At 37.3% G+C, this 24,825-nt stretch overlaps 1 protein-coding gene and 1 non-coding gene across 2 annotated transcripts; both read right to left on the minus strand.

Moving 5' to 3' along the window:
* Nucleotides 1–5,515: 5,515 nt before the first annotated feature.
* Nucleotides 5,516–23,812, minus strand: LOC132051454 (histone acetyltransferase GCN5-like). The gene is made up of 6 exons (XM_059442514.1): nt 23,805–23,812; nt 11,707–11,762; nt 11,328–11,434; nt 7,940–8,033; nt 6,002–6,143; nt 5,516–5,921 (listed from the first exon to the last, which is right to left on the minus strand). Exons 3-6 carry the CDS (start codon nt 11,343–11,345, stop codon nt 5,858–5,860), a joined length of 318 nt encoding a protein of 105 aa, XP_059298497.1. The 5' UTR covers nt 11,346–11,434; nt 11,707–11,762; nt 23,805–23,812; the 3' UTR covers nt 5,516–5,857.
* On the minus strand, nt 21,963–22,069 carry LOC132055015 (small nucleolar RNA R71). The gene has a single exon (XR_009414481.1). It is a non-coding gene; the product is annotated as a small nucleolar RNA R71 (small nucleolar RNA).
* Nucleotides 23,813–24,825: the final 1,013 nt, after the last annotated feature.

Consider the following 24,825-nt stretch of genomic DNA (forward strand, 5'->3'; position numbering starts at 1 on the left):
GGGACTTGGACTTATGATTATCAGGTGAGATTATTGGAACTTGACAGACTTGTGGTTTAGAAGCTTCATCTTAGGCTTTGACTCTGTTATGGGATATTTTGTGACTTGGATTTAAGTATTAAGTGCCTATCTGTTTACCAGGTTGATTTTATACTTATATGCTTGAACTAATCTTAGTCGGCCTATGATGCTTACCGGTACATAGTGTTTGTACTGATACTACCTTGCTGCACCCTTTTTGAGTGCAAATTGCGTTCCAGAGATTTCGTCCAGACTACATCTCTAGCTTGAAGCTAGTTTGCTCGATCAAATCCGAGAGTGAGCTTCTATCCATGTCATGCCACTTGAAGATCTCTCTTTCCAGACGTCTACTTTCATTCCAGACATTATTTGTTATTATATTTGAGATATACTTCATTCTTTAGACATTGTTGGCTAGAGTCCTTGTACGATGACTTTTAGATTTTGGGGGTGTAATAGTTAGACTTCCGCACTTATACTATCTATTAATTACGACTTTTTTTATTTATTCATTCATTCACTTATCCATTGTCTGTTAATAAATGATTAAAGAAGTTGAAATTTGCTAATGATTAATGAGTTAACGGGTAAGGGTTCGCCTACTAGTGATAATAAGATAGGTGCCCGTACGATCGGTAATTAGGGTCGTGACAAGAATGATGATACATATGACTTGGAGTTGCCGATAGTTGTGTTTGCACTTTAGATTTTGAAATATTACATGTATGGAGTATCTTGTGAGATTTACACAGACCATTGTAGCTTACAGAACATATTCAAGCAGAAAGATTTCAATTTTAGGCATGATGTGCCGTGAAATTATTACACTTTCTATACATTTGCATAAGCTTTTAATGTCTTTTATGTACATTTTCTATCATTTCTTATGTTATTTAATATTTTGTAGAAATTATGAGTCAAAGTGTCAAAAACAAAGCAAAAGTGTAGGATTTCACTTGTTGAGGGTTTTTCGACTAGTGGGACAGTCAGCCACAAAAGATTCCAGAAGTTGTCAGTTTTATAGACCAATCAGTGAAATCAATCGACGAGCCGTAGAATTGACATGTGAGCTGCAAATGCCTTCTTTATAGCAAGCCGGAGTCTGAAACACACTAATTTTGAAAAGATTGAAGGTGTAGTTTTTGACTCTCTGTTGTTCAAGCGCAAATTCAGTCACGAATGCCTAAAGTTCAATTATATTATATCTAACTATATCCAAGTCTTTCTTATTATCATTATTTGGCTGACTGATGTGTATTATCTCCATTGTTTAGTATCAAAAGCGAGTAGCAATACAAAGAAGAACTAAATAATATTCTCTTAGGGTTTAGAATTTTGTGAACTTCACACACAAATGCTTGTAGTGCAATCATTTATGTCTGAACTTCATGCACAGAGTCTGAAACAGTAATATTTATACATAAATGCTTGAAATTCAGGAATCAAATTTTCCCTTGCCAATAATTCCACATCAAATAAAAATGTTGAAAGTTTGCTGCCAAAAGGTACCAGAGAAATCTTTATTTACTTCATTTTTACTCTTGTTCGTTCTTTATCCGGAAGATGATAAAAAATTTAAAAAAATGTTGATAGGCAAATTTTTATAACTTCAATCGCATATATCTAAAGTTGGTTCCAAGGAAACTAAACTTGCAAAAAAAATTATACTATGCAACTAGGCTTAAATAAGGACAGGGCCTTCAAATCGACTTTCCGTCCACTTAGCCCTTTAAAATGGTTAACCCACCCGAGAAAACTTCGATGTACATCAAGGGGGGAGAAATTATTTCAAAATCCATTCAATCAGAATCATAAATTGTTTAACATAATTACGTCGAGATCTTCTTTTTTTTGCGCGGAGTGCCCTTCTTTTGGGCTGGTCTTTATATTTTGCCCCTCATTTATGTCTTCTTTAAATTTTGCCCTTGCCGCCTGTTTAATGAAAGTTTTTTGACGAAATTATCCTTACCCCATTAAAATCCTTTTTATTTCGTCATTTGCCCCTTTTTTTTTTTTGCTTCTTCTTTCCTCCTCTGTTTTGTGTTTGTCTCATATGTTCTAAAACGTAGGTACGAATTTGGATCTTTTGCTCGTTTCAATATTTGTTTTTATGTTAAATTGTTATTTGTTGAATTAATATCTTTGTCTTCATCGTTTTTTATATTTAATTGATCCTTTTTTATTTAAAATGATAATGTCTTGTTATAGTGTCCGTATGATTTTTTGAACTTTAGTTTCATTCCCCATGTATATATTTTAGTTTTTTGAATGTCGTATTATGAATGTCGTAATATGTTTTAGTTGATTTTGATATGCGTTTTGGTTTTCTCTTTGTTGAATCATTGAAGTTTTGCTCAGAACCGCTGTTTTATGTTGTTCTTCTTGTTTTTATTTAATAATCCGGTTTTTGTGAAGAATGTGTTTGTTTGAGGCAACATATGCAATCCGGCAGAGTTATTGATTTTTGAAATCGAAGTTATGCGGTTCCGGCATAAAGTTATGCTTGTTCCGGGATAACTTCATGAATTAAGTTAATTTATGTGTGCTTGGTTTTATGGTGTTTTCTTGTTAATAATTTTGATTTTTATGCAATCTTATGTGTTTTTGGTGTTGTTTTGTTAATAATGTTTTGTTTTGGTTATGAAAAATGAAAGTTTGCCTCTCACGACATACTTTGTAATTTTGTAAACTGAAGTTATGCCGGTTCCGGATAAAGTTATGCTTGTTCCGGATAACTTCATGAATTAAGTTAATTTATGTGTGCTTGATTTTTTGGTGTTGTCTTGTTAATAATGTTTTTGTTTTGCTTATGAAAATGAAAGTTGCCTCTAACAACATACTTTGTTCTTTTGTAAAGTAAACTTCCCCTCCTCCGCATACTTTTCTAGTTCTAAACACTTGCGTAAATTTTTATTTTGCTCATGAAAATAAAAGTTTGCCTCTAACAAAGATACTTTGTTCTTTTGTAAATGAACTTCGCCCTCCTCGTGACTTGTCTAATTCTTAACGCTTGTGTACTTTTTTATTTTGCTTATGAAAATGAAAGTTGCCTCTAACAAGATACTTTGTTCTTTTGTAAAGTAAACTTCGCTCATCCGCATACTTTTCTAGTTCTTAACACTTGTATACTTGATGTTTTGCTTATGAAAATGGAAGTTTGCCTCTAACAGCATAATTTGTTCTTTTGTAAAGTGAACCTTCTGCCCCCTCCGGTAGACTTATCTAATTCTTAACATTTGTGTATTTTTTTATTTTGCTGATGAAAATGAAAGTTGCCTCTAACAAAGATATTTTGTTCTTTTGTAAAGTAAACTTCTGTCTCATCCGGCATACTTTTCTAGTTCTTAACACTTGTATACTTGATGTTTTGCTTATGAAAATGAAAGTTTGCCTCTAACAGCATAATTTGTTCTTCGTCATTTTTTATATTTAATTGATCCTTTTTTATTTAAAATTATAGTGTTTTGTTATAGTGTCTCTACGATTTTTTCAACTTTAGTTTCGTTCCCCATGTATATATTTTGATTTTTTGAATGTCGTAATATGTTTAGCCTGATTTTGATATGCGTTTTGGTTTTCTCTTTCTTGAATCTTTGAAGTTTTGCATGTGAACAACTTTTTATGTTGTTACTGCTGTTTTTCTTTAATAATCTGATTTTTGTGAAGAATGTGTTTGTCTGAGGCAACATATGCCGGGTCCGGCAGAGTTTATGATTTTTGAAACTAAAGTTATGTCGGTTCCGGCATAAAGTTATGCTTATTCGGCATAACTTCATGAATTAAGTTAATTTATATGTGTCTTGATTTTTTGGTATTGTCTTGTTAATAATTTTGATTTTTATGCAATCTTATGTGTTATTGGTGTTGTTTTGTTAATAATATTTTGTTTTGGTTATGAAAAATGAAAGTTTGCCTCTCACGGCATACTTTGTAATTTTTTAAAGTGAACTTCTCCTCTTTCCGGCATTTGTCTAATTCTTAACACTTGTGTATTTTTTTGTTTTGGTTATGAAAAATGAAAGTTTGCCTCTCACGCATATTTTGTAATTTTTTAAAGTGAACCTCATTTCTCCCATACTTGTCTAATTCTTAACACTTGTGTATTTTTTTATTTTGCTTATGAAAATGAAAGTTTGCCGCTAACAGATACTTTGTTCTTTTGTAAAGAGAACTTCGCCTCCTCACGGCAGACTTGTCTAATTCTTAACACTTGTGTACTTTTTTATTTTGCTTATGAAAATGAAAGTTGCCTCTAACAAAGATACTTTGTTCTTTTGTAAAGTGAACTTCTGCTTCCTCGGGCATACTTTTCTAGCTCTTAACACTTGTGTAAATTTTTGTTTTGCTCATGAAAATGAAAGTTTGCCTCTAACAGAGATACTTTGTTCTTTTGTAAAGTGAAATTCTGCTCCTCCTCAAGATACTTGTCTAATTCTTAACACTTGTGTAATTTTTTATTTTGCTTATGAAAATGAAAGTTGCCTATAACAAAGATACTTTGTTCTTTTGTAAAGTGAACTTCGCGCCTCCTCCGACATACTTTTCTAGTTCTTAACACTTGCGTAAATTTTTGTTTTGCTCATAAAAATGAAAGTTTGCCGCTAACAAAATACTTTTGTTCTTTTCTAATGTAAACTTCTCGCCTCCTTCGGCATACTTGTCTAATTCTTAATACTTGTGTATTTTTTTTTTATTTTGCTTATGAAAATGAAATTTGCCTCTAACAAAGATACTTTGTTCTTTTGTAAAGTAAACTTCCTCCTCCGACATACTTGTTCTAACTTTGCTCGATTATTTTTTGTCAACCGAAGTTACTATAATTTCAAGTCTAAGTCATCGAGCATTGTATACTAATCAAATGGAACGTATAAACTAATAAAAATCGAACAAAGCAATAAATTTGATCAATTCTATGTTGTTGAGTAAAATTATGATTCGCAATGTTGAATCTCAACTGCATATCGGTTGTTTAGTTCATAGAAGATGATTTGTTGTTATTTTCAAATATTAACAAATCTAAACTTAATAAAGCATGAAATTGAGTTGAATTACATTCAATTGAAACGCTATATATTATATATTTTATCTTTTTCGATGTTGTAGCAAAGAAAATCAATGGAGATTTCTCCGGTGAAATGTTGGAAGGATGGAACGATTGAAAGGTTTGTTGTTGAAATGATGGATAGGTTTAATTGAATGTTTGGGGTTCATTACGTTTTAGATTTTTATATGTTATGGGTAGGGATAGTAAAGTCTTTTTCTTATTATCTTTTAGCTTAGAAGGGCAAATATTAAGGACCACGCATTACGGGGGCAAAAATTAAAGACCAGCGCATTTGAAGGGCATTCGCGCCAATTGCCCCGAGATCTTTCTAAACTATCTTGACCTTCACGTATACTAATTATCTACTTCACTTATATCAATTTAGAGAGCGAGAGCGAAGTGCCTATCTGATGCTTCGATCTCAAAAGTCAACTTGGATACGACGGTTGCTAACCAAACAAGTCACATATCCCTAATTGCTTTCACAATTTAACAGGCCCATTAACACTAATACAAGTATGCCTGTCAGTGACAGCTTTTACTAACAAAAAAAACATGTACTACCACCTTGGCGTTAGTATAAGATTACTGGAGTACCACCAGCCACTGGGACACAACTAGTGCAAACTCACAAATAAAATAACTATTATACATCTACTTAGTGTACAAATTATACAAATATCCTCACCCCACCCCGGGGTCTATAATGATACGAGAAGGCATCAGTTATGACGAGATTCAAGTGCAGTCACTTCAACCAGAATCAACCTAAATAGCTAATTAACGAACTTCCTACTGAATCTTGATGCTAGATTGCAGACCAGCTTGGACTTTGTTTGAGAAATGTGATTCAAGCCTGTAGGGATGCATAAAATCATAAAAATCAAAATGGCAAAAAAGAAAGATATTTGGAGCATTAAAGAGAAATACACTTGCCTGGTTGCACATTTGTAGTAAATGGTCTCGGGAGAGTTGTAGGTGCGAGCATTAGCAAACATCCTTCTCACATCCGCCACAAACATATCAAATGTCACATAATATAACTCCGACTCAACCCGCTTCGACATTGTTTTTAAATCTGCATGGTACATAACCATAACAAAAAGTAACAACTTAATGAACAATGAAAATAAAAGAGGGGTCCAGAGGGGAAAAGAGCATTTAGATTTGAATCTTGATGGAGAAAGATAAGCCAATGGAAGATTGCATGGGACAATCAGACGCCCATTTGTCCAAATCAAACCAAAATGAAACAAACGGCTCATGAACTCTTCATACATCAGGAAGTTGTAGGATATACAGATTCAGATTCGGGAGGGTCACCGCTCAGACGATCTACCTTGGATAATATGTTCTACTTGGGGAACTACTGAAGGAGTTAAAATTTGGGGAAATTAAACAAATGGAATTTGTGTGTGATAATGAGGTTGCACTCCACATTACATCGAAGCCACGAGAGGACCAAACACATAAAGATTGATTTGTCTGAGAGAAGGTATTCTCAAGAGACATTGTCACAAAGATCGCGCAGTCACATGATCAGGTTGCCGACATATTCACCAAGTAGCCGGTCCCATAACAAGTTATATGCAAGCTCGGTACATATAATTTGTATGCACCAGCTTGAGGGGGGAGTGTTAGAATCCTTGTAAATATTCTAGAATACATGTACATAAAGTAGGTGGCTTCCTATTGCAATTAGGTAATAATTTCATTTACTTTTTAGAACATGTAAATGTAGTTATTTAAACCCCAATAACTTAAGTGAATAATCCAGCAAGTTCTTGCTTATTTTCCTTCCGCTTCACAGAAGGAAGAAAAGAAAAGGGAATTTCACATCAGGCAAGAAGTCAATCAAGATCAGCCAGTGGCTAGAATAAGTTTCAATGTATTCAGGAGGTAGATAGATAGGGAAGAGGTTTATGCTTGTAGTTTGTCTTTTCCTTTTAACTGTATTGCGTAATTTGGATATTATTTACTGCAACGAATATGACGATATCAGCTCTATTGATAGGCTGTGAGCCTTCTTAGTTTGTTTATATAAAGCTGAAGCGCAGCAAAAATCAAGTTGTGCGTGGGCAGGCAGAGCATACAGTAGCTTACTGGGACAAAGGCAGGGTTCATGCATAATACCATAAGGCAGGGTTCATGCATAATACCATACCCTCAAAGACAATTACTTTCCATATAAGAGACGGCAAGAAGCAATTTTGATAGTAGCAGCATTCGTCCAGAATCAAACATGCAGCCTCCAGAGTGTGTCAAAATACATGGCCATGAGCGTTCCAAGAATAATGACATGGTATCATATTTTAAGGATAAATGGAAGATAAAATAAAATGATTAATCATCATATCCTCAATGATGACACAAATGTCATCAGCTTTTCAAAATATGACGGATTGAATCGAGGAGAAAAAGAAACAATAACCTACATTTTACATTGTCAAGTAGCTAAGGAAGAAGGGAATACGCATTAGGTGTATGTACAATGAACTCGGGAACAGTCAGATATGTGCCCAAGAACTATTGGCCTGGAAGAATTGCAGCATACACGTGAGAAAAAAAACTGCACTTGCATCATATGGCAAATACAAGAGGTTCTAAAGGAATGTTGAACTCGACTATAGATTGGAAAACAGTTGTTTGAGAGAAACATATTTGTCGAGAAAACAAGATGTAATCCGTATGAATGACCATCTAGCGAGCTCATTAGAGCTTTGTCTTTTAAATTCATGTCGCAACTGCTCGGTGCTTCGAAATTGAGATATACAATTAAATTTTACAAATAAAAAAAAAAGAAGAGGAAATTCAACAAAATTTTAAGTAGGTTGTCAACAACCACCAGTGGAACAAAAATCAAATATCAATTACCTATTGGATCTTTGATGATGTCATAATAATCGGGAACATCCCGTGCATCAACAGGTTCTTTGAACGGCCAAGAATCAGGATGGTCATGCATTATCTGCTCAGGAGGGGAAAAGACTCAATAAAGATGTGCCCATTTAAATAGAGAAGCAGTGAATTAAACCCAGCGCTAGCTGGCCCTTGTGCAGCAAAAGCTTTAATAAAGCAAGCTAGCACTCAACCAACTATGCTCAATTTCAAACTAGTTGAGGCTTGCGATATGAACGGTCTATATATTCCACTACATTCGGGCCCATTACACCCCCCCCCCCCCCCCAATAGTAAGTATTTTTTAAATTAAAGTACAGCTGTCTAAAGCTGGAGGTTCTCTAAATCTCACACTTATTTCTTCCTGAACCTAATGTAAATGATACAGAAACAAAGCTTTGATCCCAACAAGTTGGTAACACTTATATGGATCCTCTACTTTCAATCTGTTTTATTTAAAGCTAAGCCTTTATAGATTTCATTAGTTTGTAGGTCTTTTGACATGTCCCTGTATGTGATTAGGCGGCCTCGTATTGTTTCAACACCTTCAATAAGCACAATGTCTACCTACAGACTGGTGCAACTGGATATCTACATCGGACATGGACAAACCATTTCATGCGATCGTATCTCATTTTGAACTCCATATGCTGTACTTGTATTCTCTAGTTAATATGCATTTTTTTTAATTTTGTCCAATCTTGTGTGACCACACATCTATTTCCACAACACTCTACTTGTCAATGCATTGAGCCTTAGACGCCTAGCATTCAACCCTTGTATAACTTTATGGTTTCGGTACTTCTAATCTACTAAGCACTTATCCAAGTTCAGCCTAGGTCAACATTCATGTTAAAGAGACCAGCAGCTCGAAGGGGATTGCTTAGTAAAACTATGAAAAGGAAAAAGATGAAGAGAGACAAATATTGCTGAAAATAAATCGTGCGCTAACATACAAGAGAGCTCCTTATATGTGAGGTATGAGCTACACAATATAGTTAATTCTTTTTATGACGGTGGTGCCCGGGGACCAACTTGCGTGCACCTCAACTGTTCCACGTACCTGCTACCTCCTACCAACACCGGGTGACTTCGCCCACAACTCGGGCAGATAGGAAGAAATCACCTAGTGTTGTTTAGTTATTGTTAATTATTCTCCAGAATAACATAATTATGAAGAATACTACAATATGCTTAATAAATCTATTGCTTTCAATGCCTCCCTCAACTCAAAGTGGTGAAACAACTGAATGGTGCTTATTAAACAAGAAATACTGAAGAAACTAGAATAGTACACATCTCTTGAATAGTACCTCCGTAACACAACAATCATGAGCAAGGAAAGAAGTGCTAGATTCTGTTCTCAGAATAGTGACTGATAATTGCACGGTGAAAGAAATTGCTTTTTATAGCTAATCATGGGAAGGAAGGGATTCTTAACCACATAAGAGGTTCAGTAACACAAAATTCCAGGATATCATCAGCATAGTTGAATTGTTGGCTGAAGAGTAACTGAAACAGTTGCTGATAGCAATTAAAACTTCAGGAATTGTTTGCTGCAAGTGTAACTGAAAGAGTTGCTGGAATAATTATAGCAAATTTAAACCTCAGAGGAAAAAAAAAAAAAAAACTAGACTCCAACAATGAAGAAAAAGAAGAGAAGAAAAACTTCTCCTACCACTGACAAACCATTCAACGTTTAGATGAGACCTCAATGTTTAGACACTGAAATCATGAAGAAAAGCAGAACAAATTATTTTGCAACAGTGAAAAAGTTCTATATCAGATGAGTACTCAATACCCAAACCCGAACTCTGATATCATTAATAGAAAGAGAGATAGAAGACGAAGTCTTGGAGAATGTCTTGATTAATATTCTATGCTGGAATAGTGGCTGGTAATCACAGTGTTTTCAGAATAATCACCGAAAAGAGGCACAGTGTCGGAAGGTTCCCGGAAAAAAAAAAGAGTGGTGCTGCAAAAATGATTGCCAAAAAGAAACAAGAATTCCAAACTTATGAAAAGAAAGAAAATTTAGCCTAGGCCACCTAATATAGGCAGAAGATACTTAAGTATGGGATTCTTTTGTTTATGTCCCTTCGCAAACTTAATTATCGGCAGTAGCCCAAATATACAAAACTTATATACTAATATGTATATTATGCGTATAGTATATGTATATCATATGTACAGTATATGTATATTTAAGTCTAAATATACACTTTGTGCCATGTCAGCACCTCGTGTCTAATCAGTGTTTTCAAAGCCAGGAGTGCAAACAACCGACAAGGGCCCTAGGGCATTAAGCCAGCGCACACTTCATTGAAGTGAAGAACAATTTCAGAAGAATATCTAAATGAACATGGCATAAATAAAGAAAATGACTAAACAAACAAGAACTCGACTAAAATAATATCTACCAGCATATCTTTCAATTTAAGAAGTAAGGAGCTGATAATCCTCCCTAGGACAAGCAAAATCGAAACCAAATTGTGATCCCAGGAATTAATAAAGAATTCAGATTAATAAACATCACATAAAAAGTTCCCTCCTTTTCTTTTTCTTCTAAAATAATTGTTTTTTAAAATTTTAAAAAATGCAATTCACGCTTGTTTGACTGAAGCAGTCGCTTCTTCAACCTCGCTTGCCTCACACTGAAGACGAGCTATACCATCACTTTGCTTTGCTTCGTCCCTTAAATACTTTCAACAAAATTGTGTCTAATAGGCACATTTTGCGCAGACGTCTGGTACTTAATAGGTAATGAAATTAGAAGAGGTGTCTAGACATTAATTCATACAAGTTTAGGAGATTGTCTATGCATTCAGCCGTAAAGATATCTTAAACAATATTTTTTATGATGCTTTTCACTTTCAAGAAAACCTACAACAATTACTTGATTCTTCTTTTAGCCTCCAGATAATGATGTTAGCTAATTGCTAGTTAGGGTAGCGTATCAATCTTAATTTATATGAATGGCTTGTGGATTCATTCAAGAACAATTGCATTATTGTCAATATGAGTAAGTGTCCATTCACGTTAGGACCAGAGGCCGTTAAGAATGCAGTTGCATGTAGGTTTCTTTTCAAAATCTACATTAGGTTGATGTTTCGTATACTTCAAATAAGTACTCCGCTTTCCAGAGGCCGTTAAGAATGCAGTTGCATGTAGGTTTCTTTTCAAAATCTACATTAGGTTGATGTTTCGTATACTTCAAATAAGTACTCCGCTTTGTTTAGTCTCTTACTAATGATTTAAAACCAATAGGCATTAAAATGTTTATCAGACCCAACAGAGTTGCTTCAGGTAGATATTCAATCAAGATGTATGAAGGCAACAAAAAAGGAAAAAACAAGAGATTTACTTTCAGGAGTGAGCGCATGAATGCAGTCAAGGACTTCTGATCTGACAAGGAGTTCACTGTTTTGAACCGAGAATGACCATATTGATCAGGAGTCCATCCAGCATCCCCTATTAAGATGTCAAAAGCAAATTCACAACAGATTCTAAGACTGTTTGGAGCACAAAAAGAATACAGCCTAAGGCAAGTTATAGGAACTCAGATCATGCTTATGGAGAGCAGAGTTCAGAAATTCTACTCTTACACAAGAAATCGAAACTAAAAAAGGCCAGCCCAGTACTCAAAGCATCTCGCGTTAGACAGCCTACTCTAATGCAAGCATTAGTGGTTGCTTCCACGGCTCACTATAAAGAACAAGGAAATATGGATATAAAGAACTTACTCAAGCCACGGATATCCTCAACCTTGATGGGCTTTTTGGGAATGCCAGCTTCTTTCTAAATAAGTTAGTCAAGATTAGTGAACTTCAAAATCCACATAGTTTCTTCACGAGATCAGCATAACATAGTATTGCAACAGCAGATCAATCCAATTACAAAGAAAACAATGTCCATATCTGCAATCGACAAGACTTTTAACTACCTCTCAAATAAAAGAAGACATCTTATGAGATACTTGTCTTATGTCCCGAGAAATTTTTTACATTTTCGGTTGACAAGTTAACCAGTCTAAAAGAAGCATTTTCCATTAATACATTTCATTTTGCAAACCAAAGACAAGTCCTTTATAGATTGAAATTTACAACTTGATCAAAACTAGAAAATGATAGCAAAAATATTACGATCTCTTAGAATATTAATGTATTCAGTGTCCTACATGGATAAGGATTGTATGTACTGTGTAGAATTGTTGATTGATATGGATTTCCTAGCATAATTATAGGAGTAATTGATATAGATTGATTATGTAATGATTGTGTAATATTCTCTTTGATTATGTAATATTCTCTTTCTTTATTTAGTTATAGGAATTATTGTATAAATACCCATTGTCATGGGATGTAAATTATCAAGAAATACAAAGAATACTTTCTCTTCTTCTTGAAACTCACATGGTATCAGAGCCATTGCTGCCCTTTAGAGGTGAGTTATCTCCCTCGCAGCACTAGGGTTCCTTTTTTTTTCTCAAAGAGGTCGAGTTTTCTCTCTCTTGGTGGCTGTCCGCAACACAAGCTCCTTCCGGTCAGTTTTTCAGAATTTTTTTTCTTCCGTTGGAGTTACTGGAACATTCCGAGTCAGCCCTACCAGTTTTTGATTTTTTCCGATCACCGGAAATTAAGGTTCCGGCGTGGCTGCCATTTTTTCCAGCGAGATCTACTGTTTTTAGAGATCTGCAGTTTTATTTTCCGGCAATATTTTGCACCTGCAGCCTATGTTGCTCGGACTCGGGTGCGGGTGTCGGATACGGGTACGGATCTAGAGGTCAGATTCGTCACGGTCTAAATTTTAAGATACGAGGGTACGGATCCTGGTACGGATACGGGTGCAGGGATTCGGCAAAAAATAATTCAAAATCCTAAAAATAGAGTTATAAAACCTAAATTTTGAGATATTATGTGAAAGCTTCGAGGAGAAAATATTGATCAAGAGGAGAATCTCGGAAGGAGATAAAAGGAAAAGGAGTGACATAGAAATTTCTATATACAAGTTATTCCATTTTCTTCAATTTCACCATAGCTTTTTGTTTTGATTACATAAATCATTGAATCTGTCCGGAATTTCTCCCTCGATTTTGGTCAAAGTACCCAAAATTGGTTGACCAGATCGGGTACGGATCCCACACCCATGTCGTGTCGACACGGGTGCGGCACCGAAAGTGAAGAGTCCGAGCAACATAGGCTGCAGCCACTGTTTCAGATTTTTACGGCGTGTTTTCCGGCGACTTTTCAGGTTCAGATTTTTTTTCTTTTTTCGACATTGTTTACCCACGGCACCTGTCGGTGAGATATTTATTTCTTGGAACACATCTAAATTATTTAGATCTATGACTGTTCAAACTATGAGAGATACAAAGGGAGCAGATAATAGTTCTCTTTCACAAATCAGTGCTGGTCAGTCTAATATTGCAGAAAATGTGGAGACGTTTAGAGACGCTACTTCTGGAGAGACTTTGTCTCCGGATGAAGTTCAACAACTTCGTCGTCTTTTGAACAAACTTGACTCTTCAAGTGTTGCTAGTTTCAATTATGTGCAGTCAGGTATTGCCTTTAATGCTCAGCTTAATTCCTGGATTATTGATTCTGGTGCGAATAGACACATGACAGGCTCTTCTAAAGGCCTTCAAAATTACTCTCCTAGTCCCAAAGGGGATTATGTCCGAATAGCCAATGGCTCCCTAACCCCTGTCTCTGGAACAGGTTCACTCCTTTGTACCCCTGATATTACCTTATCATCCATTCTTCATGTTCCTGACTTTCCTGTTAATCTATTATCTGTTAGCGCTATCACAAAAGCACTAAACTGTAGTGTAAAATTCTTTCCTGATCATTGTGTTTTTAAGGACCTTCAAACAGGGAAGAAGATTGGCAGTGGTAGATTGTATGATGGCTTATATTTGATCAATGGAGCTCGAGATTCTGGTCAGGCTTATTTAGGAACAAATAAGGATGTCAACCAAGAAATAATGCAGTGGCATAGACGGTTGGGACACCCTTCCTTTTTTGCTTTAAAAAGGTTATATCCTAGTTTATTTTCCAGAACTGAGTTTGAATCTTTGTCTTGTGATGCTTGTGAATATGCCAAGCACACTAAAAACTCTTATCCTTTGAGTGACAATAAAAGCACAATTCCTTTTTCGACCATTCATTCTGATGTATGGGGCCCTACTGAAACACCTTCTTTGTCTGGTAGTCGATGGTTTGTTACTTTTATTGATTGTTGCACTAGAATAACATGGGTATATCTGTTGAAAGCCAAAAGTGAAGTTTTCACATGTTTTCAGTCATTTCATAAGATGATCTGTACTCAATTTGAGGCTAAGATAAAGATCTTTCGAACTGACAATGGTATCAATACATGAATAAAACTTTTGGAGCTTACTTGGAGTCTTTTGATAATCCACCAAACTAGTTATCCTTATACTAGTGCACAAAATGGGTTGCCGAAAGGAAAAATAGGCATTTGTTAGAAGTAGCAAGATCCCTTTTGTTTACCATGAATCTGCCAAAATCTTACTGGGGGGATGCCATTCTAGTAGCAGCCTACCTCATCAATAGAATGCCACTTAAAACTCTCAACTTTCAGAGTCCTTTGGAAGCTTTAAAGGGTAGAAATGACTATACTGTTCCTCCCAAGATATTTGGATGTGTTTGCTTTGTTCACACTAGGAACTCCGGAAAACTTGATCCTAGAGCTCTTAAGTGTGTCTTTATTGGGTATTCTCCAACACAGAAAGGGTACAAATGTTATCACCCTCCTTCCCGGAGAACCTTCGTCAAAGATGGATGTTACCTTTCGAGAATCTGAGTCCTATTTCAAGATTACACCATCACCTCTTCACGGGGAGAATTATAAGGAAGAAGAGATGATTTTTCTGTTGAAACAAGAGAAAATGAAATTGGAGAAAGAATTCAGGGGGAAACTGTTAGTCGTTTGGATAGGCCTGATTTGATAACTTGCTCAAGGAGGAATAGAGCAGAAGAAGCTATCATGCAATCTACCGAAGGCCGAACCTTCTTCATCTGGTGAGTCATCTATAGTTCCTAATGAGTTAGATTTGCTTATTGCTCACAGGAAAGGAGTCAGATCTTGCACCAAACACCCCTTATCTAACTTTGTCTCTTATAATTCTTTGTCTCCCTCCTATAGAGCTTTTGCTTTGTCTATTTCTTCTGTGTCTATTCCCCGTAATCGAGGGAAGCTTTTGCAGATTCCAAATGGAAGCAAGCTATGCTTGAAGAAATGAAGGCCTTGTCAAAGAATGAGACTTGGGAACTTGTCATACCACCTCCAGACAAAAAACTAGTTGGTTGTAAATGGGTCTTCACTGTGAAACATAAAGCTGATGGTTCGATTGAAAGATTCAAAGCGAGATTGGTGGCTAAGGGATTTACTCAGACCTATGGAGTGGATTATCAAGAGACATTTGCCCCTGTTGCAAAAATGAACACCATTAGAATTCTTTTGTGTTGTGCAGCTAATCTTGATTGGGACTTACAACAGTTTGATGTGAAGAATGCATTTCTTCATGGAGACTTAGAAGAAGAAGTATATGGAGATTCCTCCGGTTTTGGTAATAAACAAAGTCAAGGAAAGGTATGCAGACCAAGAAAGCCTTGTATGGACTAAAGCAGCCTCCCGCAGCTTGGTTTGACGATTTTGCAAAGCAATGATCTCTTTTTGCGTTACCAACAAAGCAATGCTGATCACACTCTTTTCATAAGACATCAAAAGGGTAAACTCACTCTTCTCATAGTTTATGTTGATGACATAGTAATGACAGGAGATGACAAGGAGGAAATGACCCGATTGAAGAAGTTGTTGGCTCAAGAATTTGAGATCAAGGATCTTGGAAAATTGCAATACTTTGGGTATCGAGGTTGCTGTGATCAAAGGAATCTTTATTTCCCAAAGAAAGTATATTCGGACCTCTTGAAAGAAACTAGTACGACAAAGTTGCAAGCCAATAGAATCACCCATGGAAAGCAATCACAAACTACAAAGCTGAGTTGGAAAGTCACTGATAAGAGAGATATCGCAGGTCGGTCGGAAGACTCATTTATCTCTCTCACACTAGACCATATAGCTTATTCGACCACCGGTGAGTCGGGCCTCATGCATGATCCTCGAGATCCTCATATGGAAGTCGTCTTTCGCATTTTGCGCATTCGAAGTCCGCGCTGTGGAAAGGTCTACTTTTCTCCATACGGTCACCTCAAAATAAGCCTTTACGTACGCGGATTGGGCAGATCTCTAGACGACCGAAGATCTACATCCGGTTATCGTACACTCGCAGAGGAAACCCGGTCACTGATAAGCAAGAAGCAAAAGTGTTGTTGCTAGAACAAGGGCGGAAGGCATATAGCAGCCATGGGCTCGTGTGTTTGGAACTTTTATAGTTACGAAAGCTATTAGAGGAATTGAGATTGTCCGAAAAGGAAAAAAAATTTCCTTGTATCAGGACAACAAAGCCGCAATCGCATAGCTCATAATCCAATTCGAAGATGACCGAACAAAGCACGTTGAAATTGATCGACACTTCATCAAAGAAAAAAGTTACGGATGGTGTCTTAAGTTTGTTCCACGTGTCATCGTGAAAGCAAATGGAATACGTGTTTACCAAAGGCCTCACCAAACGGACTTTCCATACACTAGTTGCAAGTCGGGTACGTGCGACATCTTTGCCCCAACTCGAGGGGGAGTTGTTGATTGATACGGATTTCCTAGCATAATTATAGTGAGTAATTGATATAGATTGATTATGTAATGATTGTGTAATATTCTCTTTGATTATGTAATATTCTCTTTCTTTATTTAGTTATAGGAATTATTGTATAAATACCCATTGTCATGGGATGTAAATTATCAAGAAATACAAAGAATACTTTCTCTTCTTCTTGAAATTTTTCAAGAATATATCTATAAATAGGGTGCAGTGTGCTCAGTGTCATAATATACACTAGATACACATCATAAAAAGACTTTTTCCCATGTCTTTACTTCTCACATGGTATCAGAGCAACAATGAGAAACATCCAGGACAGAAAAAAAAGATCAATTGTTGTGTCTTTCCTGTGACTCCTCAGATCTGACTTGTGTCATTTTACTTTCTGTCAATGTTGTGCAAAAACCAACACCACCACAAAGCCCCACCCACGGGCGACCAAACCCCAATCAACTGCTCTGGTAAATGACCCTCCACGCACTCTCATGCGCCTCGCGGAGCCCCGACGACACGTCTGGCACACGCACCACCACGTGAAGCTCTTTCCGACTTTTTTTCAAGCTATCCTTTTTCTAGTGGGTCCGTACAGTAATTCCGAGCAATCCCCTCCACTTTTATGCAGATTCCGATCGCCGAAACCCTATTCCGGCCACTCAAATATGTGTCTTGCGACATGATCATAGCCAAGGTCCTTGTCTAAGCTGGTCATCCTCCTGTTCCGACCCCACCCGCAAGGTTTTGCTGCATAACAGCTGCAGGAATAGTGTTTTCCACCGCTACAGTAACGTTTTACCCTTTTTTCACTGTTTTCAGCCGGTTATGTACTAGATATCTCTTCGATTTAACACGTCTTTCGCGGTTGATATTTTTGGCTCCAAACATATGGAAATTGAAAATTCAAGTCCTATGATTGCGCCGGAACCCTTAATGGGAAGTTCAAACTATTTAGCTTGGACTTCCACGGTTGAGTTGTGGTGCAAGGGTCAACATGTTCAAGATCACTTAACGAAAAAGGTTAGTGAGGTAGATGAAAAGACTCAAGCACAGTGGGAAAAGGTTGACGATTCTTATCTCATGTGACGATCTATTAATTCCAAATTGATGATCTTCTTTCGTCAATTCCAGACATGTTATTCAGTTTGGGAACAATCACATCTCATTTTTTATGATGTGATAGCTCAAATGACAAACTTAAAGAACCAGGAACTGGATTTGTATACTTACTTGGGACAGGTATAGGCAGTCATGGAGAAATTTGAGAGGTCGATCTCAGCCACTGACAGTGTTGAAAAACAACAGGAGCAATAACAGACAATGTTCCTAGTTCTTAAGCAATAACAGACAATGTTCCTAGTTCTTACACTTGCTCGACTTCCTAATGACCTTATTTCTGTGTGTGATCAGATTTTGGCTAGTCTTACGGTTCTTACAGTTGATGAACTATTCTCTCGATTACTTTGCCTAGTCGCGCCACCCAGTTGCACAGTCGTCTCATCACCAACCATTGACTCTTGGGTCCTCGAAACGAACATCCCAATCTATGGAGAATCGACAAGGGACCGTTTTGAAAGATTTCGTCCTAAGTGTAGTTATTGCAATAAGCTTAGACACACTCGTAAGGTATATGTTGTTCTCTGGATTGTCAACCACCCAAGAATGTTCATGTTGCTCAGACTGACACTAAAGGTAACCAGGGGTTTTCTTTATCTAAAAGAGAATACCATGAGTTCCTTCAGTATCGAGCAAGTAAGCAAACATCTCTACAAGTGGTCTCGGTTGCTCAGCCGGATACTTCTATTGTTGGTAATTATTTTTCTTGTGTTTCACAGTCTAATACCCTTTGGACCATGAGTCGTTGACTCAAGCGTTTCGGATCATATTTCCGATAACAAATCACTTTTGTCAAATATTATTTATTCATAATCTCTTCCCACTGTTACTTTAGCCAATGGAATCCAAACAAAAGCAACAAAAAAAAAGCTAGACAAGCTAACTCCTATCCTCCATCACTCTAAACTTTGTTCTTTATGTCCCTGGTTGTCCTTTTAATCTTGCATCTATCAGTCGTTTAACGCATGCCCTGAATTGTGTCATAATATTTAATGATGATTATTTTTTTATACATGACCACAGTACGGGACAAACAATTGGCTCAGGGCCCTTACCTCTCCTAATTCCTCCACAAAAGATGTCCAGGTATAGATCCTCCAGACTTAATTCGCATATGTTTGGGACATCCAAGTTTATTCAAACTAAAGATAGTACCTAGTATATCTAGTGTGTCCGCATTAGATTGTGAGTTGTGTCAACTTGGAAAACACACCTGCACTACCTTTACACATATTGCTAAGAGTACTGCAGAGTCTGTTTTTTACATTCGTTCGTTCGAATATTTAGGCTCATAGTAGAGCCAGTTCAACCTTAGAATTTCGTTATATTGTTACTTTCATTGATGATTAATCAAGAATTCAAGATCTACTTCGATTTTCTTAATGAAAGATCGTTCCGGGTTATTTTATGTATTCAAGAGTTTTTGTGTAGAAATACAAAATCAATTGGTGTTTCTATTTGTACTTTTCATAGTAATAATGTCTTAGAATACTTATCCTCCTAGTTTCAACAGTTTATGACTCACCAAGGAATCTTGTCCATACACCCCCTCAGCCGAATGGGGTGCCAGAGGCAAAATAGGCACCTCATTGACTGCTCGCACTCTTTTCATTCAATCCATGTTCCGTTGCGTTTTTGGGGTGATGCAGTTCTCACATCTTGCTATTTCATAAATCAAATGATCTTATTTTCCATTAATCATTAGATTCCTTATTCAGTATTGTTTCCTCAGTCACCTCTATACTCTTTTCCCCTCGTGTCTTTGGGAGCACATGTTGTGTTACTACCTTAGCCCTCACTTGATCTTCATCAATACCTTAATATCAGCCGATGTCACATTTTTCTAGTCTCTGATGATAGGCTAGGAACATGTCTTTTTAGCTATTTTTCACATATATAATGACTATATTTTAATTCTAATTGCTATAATGTAGTATTTTGTACTCATTACGTGTGTTTCTTGTGTAGGACTTAATTCCGAGCAAACAAGTATGTTTGGTGTTAAAAATTGTGGTTTTAGGACTTTGAAGTCTGAGTAGAGGTCCAACAAATAAATCGGGAAGAGTTCGGGTTCGAGGATCGAAAACAAAAGCTATGCGAAGACTGAACAAAGGGGAGAAGAATTAATTGAAGACAAAATAACAAAAAGCAAGAATGGATGGAAATCAAAAGTTTGTCTATGTGGCATTCATTGCCAGCAAAGTTGAAACCAATTCAAAGATGTTGTCTAAGTGAATCATTACATGGCAAGCTCAAATGGAAGCACCAATTTGATCATTTGGTGAAATACATAACAGCCGAGCAAATTGAAAAGAAATCAGAGGCTCTGAAATTTTACCCTGCCGCGACGCACAGGGCGGGGCAGCCCGCGTCGCGGTAGTGTATTTTGTGCAGAATTTTTAGTCCGAATTTTATGAAGGGTATTTCGGTCCGGGCCTATTTTTGGAGGGTTTAAATACCTAAAACACATCTTTTTGACGGCTATCATTGGAGGGCAAAGGCTTAGAGTTGGATAGAAGACTTGGCTACTTTCGACAATTGATTCAATACGAAAGTTTGGATCAACAGTTGGTTGTAATGACTTCTAGTTTACTTTCTTCTTCTACTATGTTTTCATTTGCTATTATGGAGTAGTTTATCGTAGGGTTTTGACGGACATGGTGTTTTGAGACTTATTTAAGAATTGATTTCGTTCTTGCTAGAATATTCGTTTGGAGTTTTGGACGTTATGCATATGTTTTCCTTATTTTAGTTAATCGAAAGAAAACTACTTTATTGAATATTTATGCTAGTATATTGTTGTTTGAGTGCAATTCTTTTGAGTAATCGTAAGAGCTTTCTTTAATCAAGATAGGAAGATATTCGAGAGGAGTTTTCCTACTATTAAATTCATTCGATAGTTCTAGCATATGTTCTTGAATTTAAATTAGTCTATCCTTGAATATATTTAGTTTATTCGAAAGAAGAGGTGAATATTGCAGGTGGACTAATTATTCGTTGAAATCGAAAGAGTCAACGAACCTTAGGAAAAGAACCCGGAACGATTATTAATCCTGAATATTTCTATTGCACCAGTCTTGTCATTCACCCTTAATTCTCCTATTGATAGTAACCTTTGATAAATTTCCACGTTTTCACTACTCTTTTAATTCACTAGTAACTTGGTTACTCGTGGTTTACACCACAAAAACTCTAATGATTTGATTACCTGAATAATACTAAGCAAGACTTTGTTTGATTTATTAGTAACACCAATCCCTGTGGAGACGATCTTAAACTATACTATCTTTGACTAGCGAAGCGCTTAATTTATATTGTGATTTGCGCTCGTCAAATTTTGGCGTCGTTGCCGGGGATTGGCAACAACTAACACTTAGATAGTATCTTGTGTATTAATTCAGGCTTTTATTTTTAGTTTATTAGTATTATTTATTATTTTCAGTTTAACGTAACCGGTCAAGTTTTCTCTTCCGTAGGTGACAGGTACTATTTTCTAGCTACGTGTATGACACGATCTACATCTCAGGAAATTATTCAGTACGATCCAGAATTAGAAAACTCCTTACGTCTGCTAAGGAAAGAACTTGCAGAGAGGGTCTCGGGCAATCATCAAATCAAAACAACATGGACGAAAACAGTAGAAGAATTGCTAATGATGACCCACTCAACCCCAATCGTGATGACCCACCTCTAGTGGATGGAGTTGGGGAAGGGGCTGGAAACCGGAGAAACAACCGCCCTCCTATCGAAGAAGTTGACCAACATGACGGAAGGGCAGGAAGATTACTTGGGGATTATGCTAGGCCGAACTACAATGGGATGCAATCCAGTGTGAGATGTCCACCAGTTGCGACCAACAATTTCGAAATCAAGCACAGTGTTCTCCAAGCTATTCAAAATAATTGTGTGTTCAGAGGAAAGCAGAATGAAGATCCTAACAGTCATCTGATGGATTTTGATGAAATCATGAACACCTTTCACTACAACAGGGCGTCCAACGATGCAATCTACTTGTGGGCATTCCCTTTCTCTTTGAAAGATGATGCAAAAATCTGGCTGAGAAGTTTACCTTCAGGATCAATTCGCACCTGGGAGGAGATGACAACGAAATTTCTTGACAAGTACTTTTCGCCAGCGAGAACAGCAAGAATGAGGAAGGAAATCAACAATTTTGGACAACTTGAGTCGGAAACGGTGTTTGAAGCCTGGGAAAGGTTTAAGGAATTACTGAGAAGATGCCCTCACAATGGAATAGAGCCATGGATGCAATTGACAAATTTCTGGGAAGGCCTGACACCAGCCTCTCGGAGAATTCTAAACAATGCAGTTGGTGGTCCTCTCATGAAGAAAACACATGATGAAGCTATTGAAATTCTTAATGAACTGTCAGAAGATGCGAACCAATGGCTTCCAGAGGGTGCTCAAAGAAAGAAGACAGTTGGGGTACATCAGGTGGATGCATACATCACATTACAGAATCAGATTGCTGCTATTGCCAAAGATGTGAAACAACTGGCAGTAGCTCAAGTTCAAACAGATCAACCAGTGATATGTGATTTTTGTGGGCTTGGACACCCAACTCACGAGTGTCAAACAGGACCACTTTCAGATGAAGAGGTAAATGCTATTGGGAATTTTAATAGAGGGAATTACCAAGGCGGTAACAATTTCAATCCCATGGGGCAGAAACATCCTGGATTTTCTTGGAATTCAGCAAATGGTAGTCTTAACCAATGGCAGCAGAGTAATCCTAGAGGCCAAGGACAAGCACAATCGGGATACCAGAGTCAGCAAAGGTAGCAGTATCAGGGTCAACAACCAAATCAGTCAAGTCTAGAAGATATTATAAAGACATTTGTGATGAAAACTGATGAGAGGTTTGACATTCAAAATTCAGCCATTCGGAATTTGGAGAAACAGGTGGGGCAAATGGCCACCATGTTGTCTGAGAGAGCTCAGGGATCTCTTCCTAGTGACACAGAGAAAAATCCAAAGGAGGTAAGGGCAGTGACTTTGCGATGTGGAAAGGCGCCGGAAGAGGCTGCTAAAAAACCAAAAAAACCAGTCCACTAAGAATGAAGAGGCAGTAAGAGAGGAGCAGGGAGTACCAATTGGAAATGGGGTGACAGAAGTAGATAAAGAGAAGGAAAGGGTCGATATTGAAGAGAGCAAACATATGCCAGCATTACCATTCCCTCAGAAATTAAAGAGAGAGAAACTTGATAAATGTTTCGGGAAATTTTTGGACATGCTAAAGCAATTGCACGTTAACATTCCATTTACTGAGGTGCTTACTCAGATGCCTGCTTATTCTAAATTTTTGAAGGATATTCTGTCGAGCAAGAGGAAGTTAGAAGAAATGTCTGTGGTCCAATTGAATGCCCAATGTAGTGCTATTCTTCAGAATAAACTCCCTCAGAAATGTGGAGACCCAGGAAGCTTCACTATTCCTTGTTCTATAGGCAACACCAAATTTCAAAAATCTCTGTGTGACTCAGGCGCCTCAATAAATCTCATGCCTTTTTCTGTGTTCAAAAAGATGGAAGGAGAGCTCGGAATCATAAAATCCATTCCAGTGTCGTTGCAACTGGCAGACCAAAGTACTGTTTTCCCAGAAGGTATTATAGAAGATGTTCTGGTTCAGGTAGACAAGTTCTTGTTCCCTGTTGATTTCATTGTGGTTAACATGCAAGAAAACACAGAGGTCCCTCTGATTTTGGGGAGACCTGGAAGAGCCATACTGGATATATATGAAGGGCAACTTATGTTGAGAGTTGGTGATGAAAAAGTGGTTTTCAACATGAAGAAGATGCTGAAATTCCCTAAGGAAGATATGTTTTCATGTTTTAAAGTAGATGTTCTGGGAGAGTTGGCAGAAGAATACAAACATGACAAGTTGGTAGAGGATTCATTAGAAAGATGCATTACGCAGTCAAGAACGACAGAGGATGAAGATCCACAGGTTAGAAAGGAAGCGGAGGCTCTTGATTCTGAAAATCAAGAGTTGAATGAAGAAGAAGCACCCAATGATGACCCAAAACCGAATGTGGAACTCAAAGTCCTCCCAACACATTTGAAGTATGTTTTCCTAGAACCTCCTAACAATTTTCCTGTAATTATTTCAGTTTATCTTACAGGTGAACAGGAAAAAAAGCTGATATATGTCTTGCAAAAGTACAAAAAGGCTATTGGATGGGTGATAGCAGACATTCAGGGGATTAATCCAGCACTTTGCATGCATAAAATCCTGCTGGAGGAAAATAGCAAGCCGGTGGTGCAACCCCAACGCAACCTGAATGAGAAATTAGAGGAAGTCGTACAAAAGGAAGTAGTAAGGCTTTTAGATGCAGGGATTATATTCCCTGTTTCAGACAGCACTTGGATTAGCCCTATCCATGTTGTGCCAAAGAAAGGGGAGATGACGGTGGTGCAGAACGAGAATAATGAATTGATTCCCACTCGAACTGTCACCGGGTGGAGAATGTGTATCGACTATCGAAGATTAAATGATGGAACTCGAAAAGACCATTTTCCATTTCCGTTCATTGATCAAATGCTCGAGAAAGTAGCCGGTCAGGGATTTTACTGTTTCCTTGATGGCTATTCGGGGTACAACCAGATTCCCATTGCTCCTGAAGACATGGAAAAAACTACTTTTACATGTCCTGCGGGTATATTTGCCTACAGAAGAATGCCTTTCGGTCTATGTAAAGCACCAGCAACTTTCCAAAGGTGCATGATGTCAATCTTCTCTGACCTAAACTGTAAATGTCTAGAAGTCTTCATGGATGACTTCACCTTGTTCGGAGAAGATTTCGATAGTTGTTTGAGGAATCTAGAGTCTGTTTTGAAGCGATGTGAAGAGACTCATCTGGTATTGAACTGGGAGAAGTGTCACTTCATGGTTCGGGAAGGAATAGTTCTAGGACACAAGGTTTCGGCAGATGGAATAGAGGTGGACAAGGCAAAGGTGGATGTCATATCAAAACTTCCGCCACCTACTACAATC

Source organism: Lycium ferocissimum, chromosome 4, assembly GCF_029784015.1.
Source record: "Lycium ferocissimum isolate CSIRO_LF1 chromosome 4, AGI_CSIRO_Lferr_CH_V1, whole genome shotgun sequence".
Lineage (NCBI taxonomy): Eukaryota > Viridiplantae > Streptophyta > Magnoliopsida > Solanales > Solanaceae > Lycium > Lycium ferocissimum.